Source organism: Abrus precatorius, unplaced genomic scaffold, assembly GCF_003935025.1.
Source record: "Abrus precatorius isolate BTA unplaced genomic scaffold, Abrus_2018 Scaffold5, whole genome shotgun sequence".
Lineage (NCBI taxonomy): Eukaryota > Viridiplantae > Streptophyta > Magnoliopsida > Fabales > Fabaceae > Abrus > Abrus precatorius.
This window is the reverse complement of record NW_020874395.1, coordinates 13,991,326-14,005,709: the sequence shown is the minus strand read 5'-3', so window position 1 is coordinate 14,005,709 and position 14,384 is coordinate 13,991,326. Positions and strand designations below refer to the sequence as shown.

At 33.7% G+C, this 14,384-nt stretch overlaps 3 protein-coding genes across 4 annotated transcripts; 1 reads left to right on the top strand and 2 right to left on the bottom strand.

Annotated features, from left to right (window-relative positions):
- The first annotated feature begins 555 nt into the window (after nt 1–555).
- Nucleotides 556–2,901, top strand: LOC113867750 (protein-S-isoprenylcysteine O-methyltransferase B-like). 2 transcript variants are annotated; one of them, XM_027503201.1, is made up of 2 exons: nt 556–746; nt 1,783–2,901. In XM_027503201.1, the coding sequence occupies exon 2, from the start codon at nt 1,897–1,899 to the stop codon at nt 2,488–2,490; it is 594 nt and encodes a 197-aa protein (XP_027359002.1). In that variant the 5' UTR covers nt 556–746; nt 1,783–1,896; the 3' UTR covers nt 2,491–2,901. The 2 variants fall into 2 exon arrangements, with proteins under 2 accessions (XP_027359002.1, XP_027359003.1); XM_027503202.1 differs by having other exon boundaries at nt 1,771–2,899.
- Nucleotides 2,902–4,273: 1,372 nt separating this feature from the next.
- Nucleotides 4,274–10,329, bottom strand: LOC113867951 (DNA polymerase epsilon subunit B). Its single transcript, XM_027503467.1, has 13 exons — nt 10,161–10,329; nt 9,914–10,100; nt 9,155–9,308; nt 8,913–9,020; nt 8,097–8,147; nt 6,799–6,903; nt 6,602–6,682; nt 6,362–6,492; nt 6,072–6,166; nt 5,890–5,989; nt 5,660–5,774; nt 5,367–5,477; nt 4,274–4,604 (listed from the first exon to the last, which is right to left on the bottom strand). Exons 1-13 carry the CDS (start codon nt 10,327–10,329, stop codon nt 4,464–4,466), a joined length of 1,548 nt encoding a protein of 515 aa, XP_027359268.1. The 3' UTR covers nt 4,274–4,463.
- A 1,229-nt stretch (nt 10,330–11,558) lies between these two features.
- LOC113867760 (pentatricopeptide repeat-containing protein At1g73400, mitochondrial) lies at nt 11,559–14,230 on the bottom strand. The gene is made up of 2 exons (XM_027503212.1): nt 14,027–14,230; nt 11,559–13,772 (listed from the first exon to the last, which is right to left on the bottom strand). Exon 2 carries the CDS (start codon nt 13,759–13,761, stop codon nt 12,274–12,276), a length of 1,488 nt encoding a protein of 495 aa, XP_027359013.1. The 5' UTR covers nt 13,762–13,772; nt 14,027–14,230; the 3' UTR covers nt 11,559–12,273.
- Nucleotides 14,231–14,384: the final 154 nt, after the last annotated feature.

Below are 14,384 nucleotides of genomic sequence, written 5' to 3'. Positions count from 1 at the left end.
TAACGCTTCACTTTTTAGAGTATCACATTAAATTGGATTTTAAAATTACAAACCCCAATCAATTTAGTTTCTGAAATTAAAATATTTTATTTTTCTTTAAAATTATCAAATGTTAATTATTTGGACTTATTTTTATAATTTCAAACATTAGTTTTCAAAACTATTTATTAAAAAAGTTAAAAAAATATTTTACCAATTTGAAGTTTTTTTGGCCCCATTTTTAGTGTATGGCTCGTGTTAGAGATGATACTAACATAAGACTTTTTTTTTAAAAAAAAAAAAATAGCATTGCCCTTATACGAAGGTAAAGTATTTTTTTTCCTTTTTCTATAAATAATTTAAAAAATTATATATATGTTTTTATAAAATCCTCTAAACTGTCATTTAATAGTTTTAAAGAATAACATATTTTTATAATGCAAAAAATATATTGACTAATATTCATAAATTCAGAGATTAATTTGGTCTCTTTTTTTTTTAATCACAAACGAATCATCTTAAAATAGGAAAGAAAGGGCCCAAAAGAAAAGGACAAAAAAAGAAAGTACAAGTCAAAACTGTGCGTTTGGGCGAAGGGGATCTGTGACCAGTTTTCTTACGCAATCGTCATTTTGTTCCTCATTTGTCTAAGTGTTAGGGTTTTCAGAGTCGCGTTCGCGACATTCATCTATCTACACAGAATCTTGGCATTCCTTCACAGTTTCGTTTTGGAAAATCGGAGAATGTCGTCATTTTCACGCGACACGGTACGATGTTTTGTTCCCTGGAACCCTATAAACTCTGCTTTATTGAATTCATTTACCCATTTGGAAATTCTGTTATCACCCTTATAATTGGTGTTTGCATTTTGTCCATTAATCTTATGCATCGCCATCGCTATAGTGGAATATATACGGGTAATTATTTTTTCGGTAAAAATTTGTTTTTTGAAGTTGGTGGGTTACCCCAAGGGCAAATTTTTTATATCTGATAAATATTTTCTAATTTATATTTTTTAAAATGAAAAAATAAAATGATAGATTGGTATAAATTTAATGTGTTAGCTGTCACACTCCAAGAGGGAGAATATTATGGAGTGTTTATTTTTTAATTGTTTTAGGGAACAAAATGTAGTTGACCTTGTTAAGGATTCAAATACTCTGCCAAATTACCTAATAAACCAGTCACAGCCTGTGACTTGTTTATTATAAAGGCAAAGACATTTTAACCATTGGAAGAATGAGGTAGAAGTAAAACATTTGGGGTACTAAAAATTGAAACATAATTTATTTGGGGTACTAAGAATGAGTACCTAACATAAGTTATAACCCTCCTTTTTTTATATGGGCTTGGGATTGGCTATGTGAAGATTGCGACAAAGTACGACATAGTCTGAGTTAGATGGACTTGTTGCTTTTAATGGAATTTTTTAAATTTTTGTTTATAATAGAAGCCTATGGTGTAGTTTGATCTATTTAGCTAACTTCTTGTTAGATAAGGCTTGGTTGTTGTTCATTACAATTTATTTAACTTGTCAATCTATGGATAATTGCAGTAAAACCCTCCACAAATCAGACATCAGTGTCGGTATTCTAAAATCTAAAGCATTGCTGTAGTACAATACATATAAGATTGTGATTATCTTTGCAGAAACAAGCTCAGAAGTTGTTGTGTGCTGTACTAGTATCAATTGTTTTGATTTTTCCCTATCCAATTTTTTACAGATGTCCTTCTTGAAGCATTTTCTTGGTGACAAAATAAAATTTCCTGTGCTAATTTTACATTACTCAGCATCTTTTTCAGGTCTGACTTGTAACTCAGATAGTTTCATCAGCTGTCTTTCTCTGGCATATCAAATTACATTAGAACTAATCGGGCTGCAAAGCAAGACATTCTTATTTACTTTATTTGGAAAAAATGACAGAAATCTTTAGCCACACGGCATGCAGACAATTATCTCAATTGTTCCTTGCCATAATCTTCTTCCATTGTTCTGAATATTTGCTGGCAATGGTCATTCATGGGAGATCAAGTGTGACTCTAAAGTCCCTCTTGATAAGCAGACAGTATATTTTGGCAATGTTCATTTCATTTGTGGAATACTATATTGAGATTGCTTATTTACCTGAGTTAAAGGAACAATGGGTGATCAGTAATTTGGGTCTGACTCTGGTTGTGATTGGGGAAATTATAAGGAAGGTTGCAATTATAACAGCAGGGAAATCCTTTACTCATCTTATAAGGATTTATTATGATGAGAATCACCAGCTGATTACTCATGGTATATATAGATTTGTCCGTCATCCAGGGTACTCTGGTTTCCTCATTTGGTCTGTTGGCACTCAAATAATGCTGTGCAATCCCATATCAACTATTGCTTTTGCAGTTGTTGTCTGGCACTTTTTTGCTAAGCGAATACCTTATGAAGAATTCTTTTTGAGACAGTTTTTTGGAGCTGACTATAACGAATATGCGCAGCGAGTTGTGTCTGGGGTACCATTTGTAAAATGAAGAACTGTCAATTCATTGAGCCTAGGTATATCCTGTCACAGCCATTCCAAGACATCGAGGAGGTTTTGAACCGTTTTTTCTCTAAAACAGCTTTTAGCCATGCCTGCTTTCAGTCTGTGGCTATGCCAACCTTTCATTATATGCAGCTATGCTTGTTTGGAGCATCTGAAAAAGAAAAAAAAAATCCATGTTTGGGGCTAGATGGTGGTCAAAATTATGCATTATTCATGGGGCATGTAACAGACCTGCTGATTTTACCACTGACAATGGTTCTGGTCTGGGATGCTTTGCTCAGACATGCTCAAACAAGTAAAATTTAGCTTAGCTACTATTCAACTAGGATTCTGTTGTTTTGGGTGTGTGTATAAGAATCCGATTTTGGTGATATATCATGCTTCAACTTTTGCACTCTTATAACCTTCATTATATGCTGGAAGAGAAATGCTAAAAACCAGAAAAATAAACGACTATGTGCAGCACCATTAGATTTCACGTAAATGTTCTAAATGCAATGATATGATTAATGCAAATGTGGGGGAGAAGGTGGTTCTAGTAGGCTTCTACTGGAACAAAGTTTGATTGAGAAATTTGATGGTGGAGTCGCTCATTCTTGAAATTGTAAATCTTTATCAAGTTATTAAAGAATTACAAATGACCACTATTAAATTTTTTTAATACACTATTTATGCTTGGTGTCTAAAGACTAATATTATTTTCCAAGATGTTAACATCTATATTTTCAAAATTTAATGCCTACCAATAAAATTTTAGAAACAAAATTAGAGGTTAACTTAATGTACATCATTCCCTTACTGTAACATTTCATTCTTTATATATTTTATGAAGTGAAAGAGTAAATATAGAACTTTTTAAAACAAGATTATATAATGTTTGCTTCATTAAATAGTAAGATTTGAAAGATATTACAAAATTTATGGTCCTTATTTTAGTACCCATTATTATCGTAAGTATCAAGTCGTTAATCATGATGTAACTGAAAAGTCGTTTAATCAGTAGTACATTTGTCAAACATTTGGATTTGCTGGTCATACGTAAACCTCAGAACACTTGTCATGAGAAACAACACCTAATAATATTTGACTAGCCTCGACATAAGGGAAAAAAATACAGGGTAACATAGCAACTCCTCACTAAAATTAGGTTTAAATAAAGTTTTGATCCTCTAAGAATGTATTTTTTTTCATTTTTTTTAATTTAATCTTTTAATTTTTTTTAATCTAAGCGTTCTACTTGTAATTTATTAACTATTTATTTATATAACATTTGAGTTCATGATATAATTTAACTAAAATATAACATGAACAAAATATGTGATTAATAACATCACATGTATGAATCAAGTTGAATTTTATATAAGTATATACTAGAAAAAATAAATTATTCATAAAAAATTGTATAAAAAAAAACTTAAGAGACTTATTTGAAAAAACAATAATAAATGCAAGATAAAATTACAAATTTTCGAAGGCCTAAACCTTATTTAAGCTCTAAAATTATTAATGACCAAAACTACTAGTCAAAACATAATATTTTCAGGCTGGAAGCTTCAGACTTCTCATTTCATAGTTGTGGACGTTCATGGAAACTTATGGGTCGGTCATCAAGGGCTTGTAACTTAGTATCCTTGGTATGTGGCATCCTAGAACAAATCATGAAAGCCTTGGTTGATATTTCAATAATGGCTTGTAGCTTGGTATCTATTTGAAAAACAATTTCTTTAGTGTGCACTTACAAATATTATCTAAATAAAAAATAAACTGTCTCAACTACATTATCAGATTCCTACTATACAACAACAGCTATGATTTCGATCCTCCCGAGAGGGTAAGGCAGCAATAGCAGATGTCCAGCTCCATTTTATCGCTGTATATCTGATAAAAGAATAGTGAGAACCAGCATATCTGAGATGCTCATGGTTAGAGGATGTCAATTCAACAGAAATTATCCTCAGTTTACAAGGCTGACAATTCAACTTCCTGAGAGCAAGGACGGTACGCCACAAATGTGCTGTCAATTGAGAAGGAACCAGTATTAAAACAAGTGATTCCTGTGTACTTGAATGCCTTCTGCTGACTTCTGTCACCCAAGACTATCTGCATCAACAGATCATAACAAAGAAATCAGCACCAAAACATTATTTCTAGGCTGTGTAAAATATAAAAAATGCCATTTGTGCAGGTCTGATCACTGTCACTCCTTGCCTGTTTTATACAAATTGTCTCAAGGTCTTGAGATGTGAAACACCAAATAGATTATAAGTTGAAGATAAAAGAAATTGTTAAATGTTATTTCTCCGAGTTTTGGGGGTAAATTTAGTTTTTCCTTTCTCAAAACTTAAAGTTCAACAGTTCGAGTTATATTATTCCCTAAATTTAGAAAAAAAATGTAGTGACTCAGATATACTGAATTTAGCTACTGCATTCTAACAAACCCCCCGATCTATTTACTCCCATGAAGATGGGGAAAAAATGAGAACTAGAGATTCAGCCATTCAAGCATTGGATGGCAATGTAACTGGCTACCCTTCTATTGAACTTTTGATTCTTAACTCTTCGGTTCAAGAATTTCTACATAACTTAACTGACACATTAAAAGCTTTTTTTATTTTTCTATTAATTGATTTATGTATAGGATTCCATATTTCCATTCGACCCATGGTTGGAAACTAATGGATTTTTCTGTCTACAAAGATTTTGAATTTGTTCACAATGATTAAATTATATCTGGGACATTTCTCCCCATAAGTAGAATATAATATTACTTGTCAGTGTGCAACGCGGCATTTTATATTCCTAAAATGATCCAAATATCTTTACCATAAAAAGAAAGATAGAAAAGTCAAATATGAGTCGTACCGTATGTGGAGTTGGATAAAGATATAGGCAATGGTCATAATTCCAGATGATGGGTTGTACAGTTAGAGGAAGTGGACAGAGATGACTCTGATGGGTTATGGTAGCAACAAGCTGCAATTTAAACCCAAAGTGCATGAGTTTTGAGATTCTAAAAACCAAAAGTTATAAGTAATAGAGTATAGAACATATCAACAATAATAGTCTTATCCCATTGGATCAAGTCAACTGCATCAATCACACGTTACTAGGCTTGGTTCAAAAACCAAAGTAGAAAACACACGAGGGAAAATTACATGCTGAAAATGATCATCAGTCTCTTCCTTAGAAGGAGGCATCAAACAAGAGCGACGCATTCTATACAGCATATCCTGGCGGAAAAATACAATTTCTTGGGTATAGAATTTGATCCTGTAACCAAACAGATACGGATATGATGTTGCAGGAACAATCAGCTTCCATAGCAACTATAAAGCATAAAATGTAGATGATGTCCCATGCAATCCTATTTAAATGTAATGTTAACCTGCACGGGTTGCTTGAAAATATGGCATCAGGAATGTGCTTTTGGAGTTCCTCGGTTAAATATTTTGGTAGAGCACACCTAGGAAGAACTGTTGAAGGACCTGAAAAAAATTGCTGAAAGTGGTATGTCATACACGAGGAAGAAAGTGGGAAGCATGAGAAATTATCAAACAATGCCAATACCTGCATCATCAGGACCTGGAATAAACAGAAATCGACTGTGCTCTTTTAGCCGTGGATGGGCAGCAATCATTTGCCCTAGCTTACCAAACTGCATCCTGCATATTGAGGTTTTAATATTTTTTTCGTCAAACAGCAATAAAATATCCCTTTTTAAGCAATAAATAATTACAATGTTGTTTGTTAGAACTAATTATTCTGACACTTGATTCTGGTCCTGGCAACGCTTTCCCAGTTTCAGACTTCTAGTTGACTGTTAATGAATGAAATGTAAAATCGTAAGTGGAATTCACCTGAGGCTGGAATAAGAATGAAATGAGAGGTTACATGGCCTAGAAGAGAAGTTCCCCATGAAAACAAATAAGGAAGGAACCACTTCCACACTCTCAAAACCATCCAGAACAGTCTCTAGCTTTCCCAAAGCCTTCTCTTCGGAAAAACAGCATCAATATTATATCCAGCTTCATTTTAATAACGAGGTGCTGGAGGAAGGGAAGGAAAATAGAAAGGAAAAAAGCAACATTGCAAATTACCTCTTCATTGTCAAGCCAAATATCAGAAAGTATCACAAACATGTCATTGACTGCTCTTTTCTCCATCTCTGCCAGTCTGATCTATTGCGAAGGAATAGGAAAAATGCAATTCATTGCAGTATGATACCAAACAAACTTTAGATTTTGTAATAACAATAATCTTGTGCCTGCTGAATACAAGGGCATAGTAAGGATACGGTTTCCTCTTTGGTAAAAGTACCACCACCAAAAAAGTCATGCCCTGCAAGTAGTTTAAGTGATTTATCTCTTTCCTCCAATGGAGGAAATCCACATGTTAAGACCTGCAGAAAAAAAAGTTGCATCAATTATGCAAATATCAAAGCAAAAATGCCAAAAGTCAGGAAAAAAGGGGCCAAAGATGTCATGATTAAATCAACTCCAACAAGTCCAATAATTTCAGCAAATTTTATCAAGACAATTTGGCAACAATTCTCTACTCTTTACATAGGTTTAAGAATGCAAGAAGCATTTGAGAACGAAAGTTTAAGTTACTGCTTCCTTAGCAATTAGCATCCTTCAAGTCATCAATAGCCAAGTATATATGACACTGTGTTCTAACGGTTTGTTGAAACATTTCTTCTTCACAAGAGATGTGCATTCAAAGGTAAAGACAACATTGGTAAAAAAGGAAAATAACATATAGGAGGCAAAATTGATGCTAGCAGCAGCCAACAGAAGCAATACAAAAGAAAGCATACTGACTGTCCAATTCATCGTATCATATCATTCATTCATGTAATATCAAGAACAAGAACAATAAATTTTCTGTTTGATGTTTTTCTGACATTTATACGTGAAATTCTGTTTTTCTAAGTATGAAGAGTTTTAATTCCATAGCCAATAATGTTATAAACCATTGCATCTTCTCTAAGAGATTCACTGAGAAAACTAAACTCCCTCCTTGTAAGCTCATATATACCATCAAGAGATGTTTACAAAACTTGCTCCATACCTACACAAGTGCTTCCTTTTGAACTCAAGAAAGACCACTTAAAAATTTTCCTATTAAACTCACACAACCACTTGTGTTCTTGTGCACGCAACATCACTCCACCATCATAGATCAGGCATAAAGACAGCTAACCTCAATATCTTCCATCTAAAAGAGGTATTTTCATTCCATAATTATTAGTTTAATTCAGCTTCAGCATGAGTTCAAGTTTATTTTTAAGGATGTGCATGATGTTCATTGTTGGATCAGCACGAGACGTGGTAAAGCAAAACCAAACTTATAAGTAATAAAGCTGCGACTAAATCTTAAGTAATATTCATCCTGAACAAACTGATTATCTGAATAATGGCACATAGAAGAAAAAAATATAGAAGTCATAAAAGATGCAACCATATATTTAGTAAACTTCAAGTTGAATAAATTCCTGAATAAAAGCACATATAAATCAAATAACTGATATATTAGTTTTACAAAATAAAGATTACGTGAAGCAAATATTGAGAAGAGCATGTGAACAAGAACCTGAAAAATACCCTCCACAAGCATCTCCCCTTCGGCCACAACTATGGTGTTCTCTGAAAAGAATCCTGTAGTTATCTTGTACTGCTAGTCAAAGAAACTGATGATGATACATCCATGCTTATAAAATATTTGAGCTGTTATGTGAGTTTTAGCATAAAAATTAAGTAAAAAACTTGTGAAGATAGAACAAATGTTTTTTAAGCAATTTGTACTGAAGTCCTTCAATCACTTGGATATCACACTAATAAAATAAGGCACAAAAAAATACCCATAATTTGGATGTACGCAATCCCACACAGCTGATGATGTCATGGTTACTCATCAAGTCACTCAAGAACAAATAAGCAGACAGTATTATAAGCAGGAATTAAAAAATATTGACATTACTTAATTTACTGCTAATGAATAATTCATTCTCGGATCTGTGAAGCTTTTGAATATAGTTAAGTTATACAGCATCAAACCAGTTATAGAATCTGGAACTGAAAAATGTTCAATAAGACATATAGATGCCAAAGCAGAAAACTAATCCACTGGGAAGAAGCCAAAACATTACATACAGGACAGCTTACTGTGCAAACAAGTTACAAGCAACCATATCCAGACAATAAATAGGTAATTACAGACAAAAAATAGTGGTAAAAGGGGTAATCATACTGACATGTAAAGTTGGACTTGCCCAACTTTAACACTATTACTGTTCATCCCAAAGAAAAACTACTTAGAACATTTAATGACATTGCAGAGCTCTTGCAAAATAAATAAATAAAATAATTATTGTCTAAAGGATATAGCATTGGATAAATTGATCTCAACTGAAGCGGTAAGGTCTTCCAAATAGAAATGGCCATCCTCCAGCTGAGATATTACTCCCATTACCCATCTTCTACCTGTTTGTCCAACCAGAGATTGAATAGGAGATATCTGACACAGCATAGCATAAAATTACAAATTAATCCTCCGCAAAAACACCAAATTGATTTTACAATTCTCAACAATTGGCAATATCCAACTGACTAATTGATTAAAGTTTACAACCAACTGGATCATAGCAGTACCTCACAGCTCCCAAAATGAGAAAATTCAGATTCAAAAGCTGGCTTCGAAAAATGTTGGTCACGAGAGAGCCTCTGGGACAAGAATAGAAACCTATCCCTGTACAGAGCTGCTTTTGCTGATGCTTCTCCATGAATAGGTAAGCTGCCTGTATGCCTAGGATAAAAACATGACAAAAATTTCCAATTAACTGCTTAACTGGAGTATCTTGTGTAAAAGCATAAAATCAAATTATAATTTAGGGATGCAGATGCAGAATCACAGAATACATAGCAGACCTTCGTAACATGACATTCATTTCCTCAGCTTCTAGTTACATAGAAAACTTTCATGTTCATGAACATCCTAACATCACGATAAATCCAAAACAACCACGAAATCTAGGTACGTTCTAATTCAAACCATAAGTAAAATTTGAGAAAATTACAAAAGATATTCCTCATAGCAAAAAATATGAACGACGAAAAACAAAATTTAACCTTTTTTACGGTAAATATTTTAACACTAGCTCCTTTTCAGTTATTTTCCCTAAAATTTTCAATTTCCAAAAAAGCCTATTAAATATTTTTTATTTCACTTATTGCTCTACCCATAACAATCCTTAGAGTTCTACGCTTCTATGACACCAAACACAATTATACATTTCAGCCAGAGGGAGGGTTCAAAAACAAGTCGGTTTGAAATTCAATAACATTCACAAAATCAAAAAGCAAATGCTGCAAATCAAAGAAAGAAAAATTCGCGGAGACAAAAAACCTTACTCATAGAACAGTTTTCTGATAGGATCGTATTTAAACTTGGGGATCAGGAACGCGTCGACAACGCGAATGGCCGAAGCGGCAGCAAAGGCATCCGAAGTTTCCTCCACCGCAGCCTCAGCTTCCAATAGCAGGCTCACCACGCGGTGCACTGGCTCCTTGTCGATTATGGTAGATTTCACTGCAATTTGTTCAGTGTTTCAGTTCAGCATCGAAAATTCAATTGAAATAGAATAAATAGCTTAGAGATTACGAGATTCGTGTTCGATCTGATCGAGGAGGAGATCGATGGCTTCGTCTTCGTCGGGGCCTTCGAAGCGAGTGACGAAGGATAGGATCTCGTCGAGAGCATCAACTTTGAGGTTGTAGCCTCTGATTTTGCACTTTCTCTGAACCTTTTTCCTCGTCGATGCATTCATCTCTTTCTCTCTCTCTCTCTCTCTAGCGTTGCGTTTCAGTGTGCGTTGAACAGCACAGGGTTATGTTTGGAGCGGGAAAATCCTGTGTTTGGAAGAAACGGCGGGAAAAATGAAGTAAATAAATGTATGCTCAAAGGCCCACTGTTAACTATATCTAAGGCCCATGACCTCATTTTACTTTATACTTTTGGAACTATGAGCTTAAGTTAATTCAAGAAAAAATTTTCATTTTTAATTTCTACATTGATTATCTATTATATTATACTATTTGAAAGGATATTTAATCGTGTAACTTGCGTACATTGAGTATTTAATTTTAATTTCATTTATAGTTTTTTTCAAATGTTATTACTTAATTTTTAATTTACTTTCAATTTAATTTTAATTTTAAATATTAAATATTGATGTACCATGTCAAAATGATAATAAACTAAAATAAGTCATTGCATATGATTTCAACAAATCCTAGTTTAAATATAAATATTAAATTTTGACATACAATATTGCAAAAAATAATGTGTCCTTATTTAAATAGTTTACTTTTATAATTTTTCTTCGATTTTGAAATTCTCATATCTTTGCTTCACTTATTTCTAATGGGATAGAATATTCACTATAAAAATAGAAATATCTATTATTCTCTTTCATTTTTTTTATTTGTAAATTTAAATTAAGTTTAAAAGCTATTATTAAGAAAATAAATTAAAATACTAATGCAATGCAAAAGAATTGCTACTTCTTATTAAAGTATTAGACACATTTAATTAAACCACCACCGTTAACTTCAAGTGGTAAAGAGTTTAATTTTCTCCAAAAGCTATATTTGATTTGAGTCTCATGAATAAAAAAGAAAAGAAAAGATATAGGCATTACAGGAGCTTTATCCCCTTAAATATTAACATTAAGCTCAACTGGATGTTAGAATAGATTGTAACTTTTGGATACCAAAGAACTAAAAAAAAAATTTAAGTAATGAATAATTAATGTAAAAATTAAAATAAAAAAATATTATAGATTTGATCTTTATAATCACTCATTTTTAATTCGGTTCATATGTGAAAAAAAAATAAAATTAATCCTCACAATCATTTTGAACTTCATAATCACTTATTGGTTATATATATAGTCGAAATTATGTTCTAACCAATAAAACAATCCCTAGTGAGCCACACATATTAACATTGATGTGGCATGGTATAAAACATGGAAAACAATCACAGAGCACCATAATCTTGGATTAAGTCAGTGGAGTAGTGGAGTGACACGTTCAAGAAACTCCACCTTTCCACCATTGCATCTTCAACAAAGCAAACAAGCCTCCTAGCTAGAAGATACATCAAAAGAAAAGGGCAAATGCAAAAAGGAAATTAGAAAGTGACCAAAGATTCGGAAAGGAAAAGATACAAGTGAATCATTATTGAAGTGGAGGAGCTCCATTCATTATTGCTCTGATGTAATTAGATACTACAAAATGTCAAAGAATACTATGGCCCCCAAAATGCAAGATAAAAATCTCATTAGTAGCATTACTTTTATGCCAAAGTGATAGACAGATTCTTGATCATATAAATGTTTCTCATCAAGCAAAAGTGCACAACCACTCTGTCCTGACATGTGAATACAAAAACCATCCATGGATCTTCCCACCTTTAGGAGGCTGCATCAACTAACCAGCATTGCACAATCAAAATATCACGACAGCTTCCAGTGTTCCCAAGATGACAGCATGACCAATGGAACGTGTTCAAAGATGCAATGCAACTAATTGTCATCATGAAGTTGTAGTCCAATATAAGGTTCGGAGGCAAGATCGAAGGCGATATCTGATATAGTGAATAATATAACCAGCCATGCATCCAGAAAATATTTGTCCAACTTATCCTAACTTTGCCCCCTCCAAAATTTCCTGATATCCAGCACAAACCAGACAGAAATTTTTAACTATTACTTTCCCCTCAAACTCATGCTCCTACGCTTCTGACTTAGTGCATAACGCCTTGCCATACCATGATTATAGAATTTCCTCATATGTTCCGAGAGCCTATGAATGGCCTGGAGATCACCAATCACTGAAAGTTGCATCAAAAAGGAGTCGAACTTTCTATATGGCAATTTTATTCCCTTGTTTATCACTTCTTCCAAAAGAAAACAAGCATCTTCTATTCTATTGCAGTTAAATAGCCCCTCAATCATCACACAGTACGTGTCGATGTCCAGTTTGCAACCCCTGCTGTCCATTTCCTGCCAAGTCTCAAATGCCCCATCAGGATCATCCATATCAAAAAACATTGAAATCAGCATATTATAAGTCTGGACACTAGGAATACAACTCAATTCAATCATTCTTCCGTATAACTTAAGGGCATCCTCAGACTTCTTATGATCGCAAAGGACTTTGAGGAAACAATTATAAGTAACAATATCTGGTGGGTAACCTTTGTTTCCCATCTCTTCCAAGAACTTGTAAGCTTCATCTATTTTTCCACACAAACACATTCCTTCAATTATATCCTTGTATGTTGTGACATCGGGAAGACAACCACTGCTACTCATATGCCCCATAAGTCTAAAACACTCTTCCATTCTATCATTTTGGACAAGAGCCACAATTATTATTGCATAAGTTTTGGCAGTAGGAGAAGTTATAGTTGAACCTTTCGTTCTCATGAACTCAAAAAGCTCTACAGCCTCTGTTATCATTCCGGCTTTGCAATAGGTATCAATGGCAGTGTTGTATGTGAAATTGTCCGGCCTATGGCCCAGTTGAATCATTTCTTCGAGCAACATCATCCCTCTAGTTGGGTTTCTAACCCTACACCACCCAAAAACCAATATATTATACGTATCTGCATTAGGCTTGACCGTTTTTCTCATTTTCTTATACAGACCTTCAGCATCCTCAACCAAGCAACACTTGCACAGAACATCCAGTAGCACGTTAAATGCATTAATTTCTGGTTGTGTTTTCACTTTTATCCTCTTCTTCTTCGCAAACTTCTGCACATGAGTAAGATACTTCTCGGTATACTTTCTCAAAATCATCAAGAGAACTTCAACGGGAACCGTACTCTTGTTATTCCTCTTCATGTATTCCAACACATCGCAAACTATCCGAAACTGTTTTACTTTATACCTCGTACTAGATAGGATATCCATCATATCATTATAAACACAAGGCTCATGTGAATAATTCTCTTGATGACCAGCCCATGTGAAGAACCTAAATGCAATTTTTTCATCATATCTAAGCCTATGCAACACTCCAATGACCAATGGAGTACACAATGGGATACACAATTGGCCAAGAGCTTTCTCCATATTGTTAAATCCAATTAAATTATCCATCACCGTGTTATAAACCTTATCAACATCACTCTCTAAACCATTACCCTCGACAACACCACTCACACCACAATCAAAATCTTGGTTCATAGAAACACTTTCTGAACAATAATAACGGCACATAGAAAAATGACAAGTAATAAAAGAGTTAAAGGGAAATGAAGATTGAATCAAGTGCACACAAGTTGCATCAGATAATGGGATTTGGCAATAAGCAGAGTAATGAAAAGGTGAAATTGAAAACCTTGTTGATTGAAGTGTAGTTTCAATCTGTGGCAGAGCTTTATTTCTTAAGATGTGATGAAAATGATGGGTGTATGATGAAAAGGAAGGGGTTTTCAGAGAATTTATGTACCTTTGAAACATACCCATCATCGTTATTGTGCTTTTTGGAATTGAAGGGTTCAGAAACGAAGAAAGAAAGAAGGAGTTGATGAAAAAGAAGCGATTTTGAAATCTGGGTATGTGTGGATTTTCTGTGAAGTGATTGGGAACAGAGGGAAGAAGAAGAGCATACTGTGGTGGAGGATGCTGCTTCAAAACGACAGCGGCGTGCAATGTAAACCCGTGTTGTTGTGCAATGTTTCTTTTAAACCACATGCAAATCATATTCAGTACGAGAATAATTTTGATTTTTTAGATCATGTATATTTTCATTTTATATAAATATGTAAATGTATACACATACAATTTTTTGAGAAATTTATGTACGA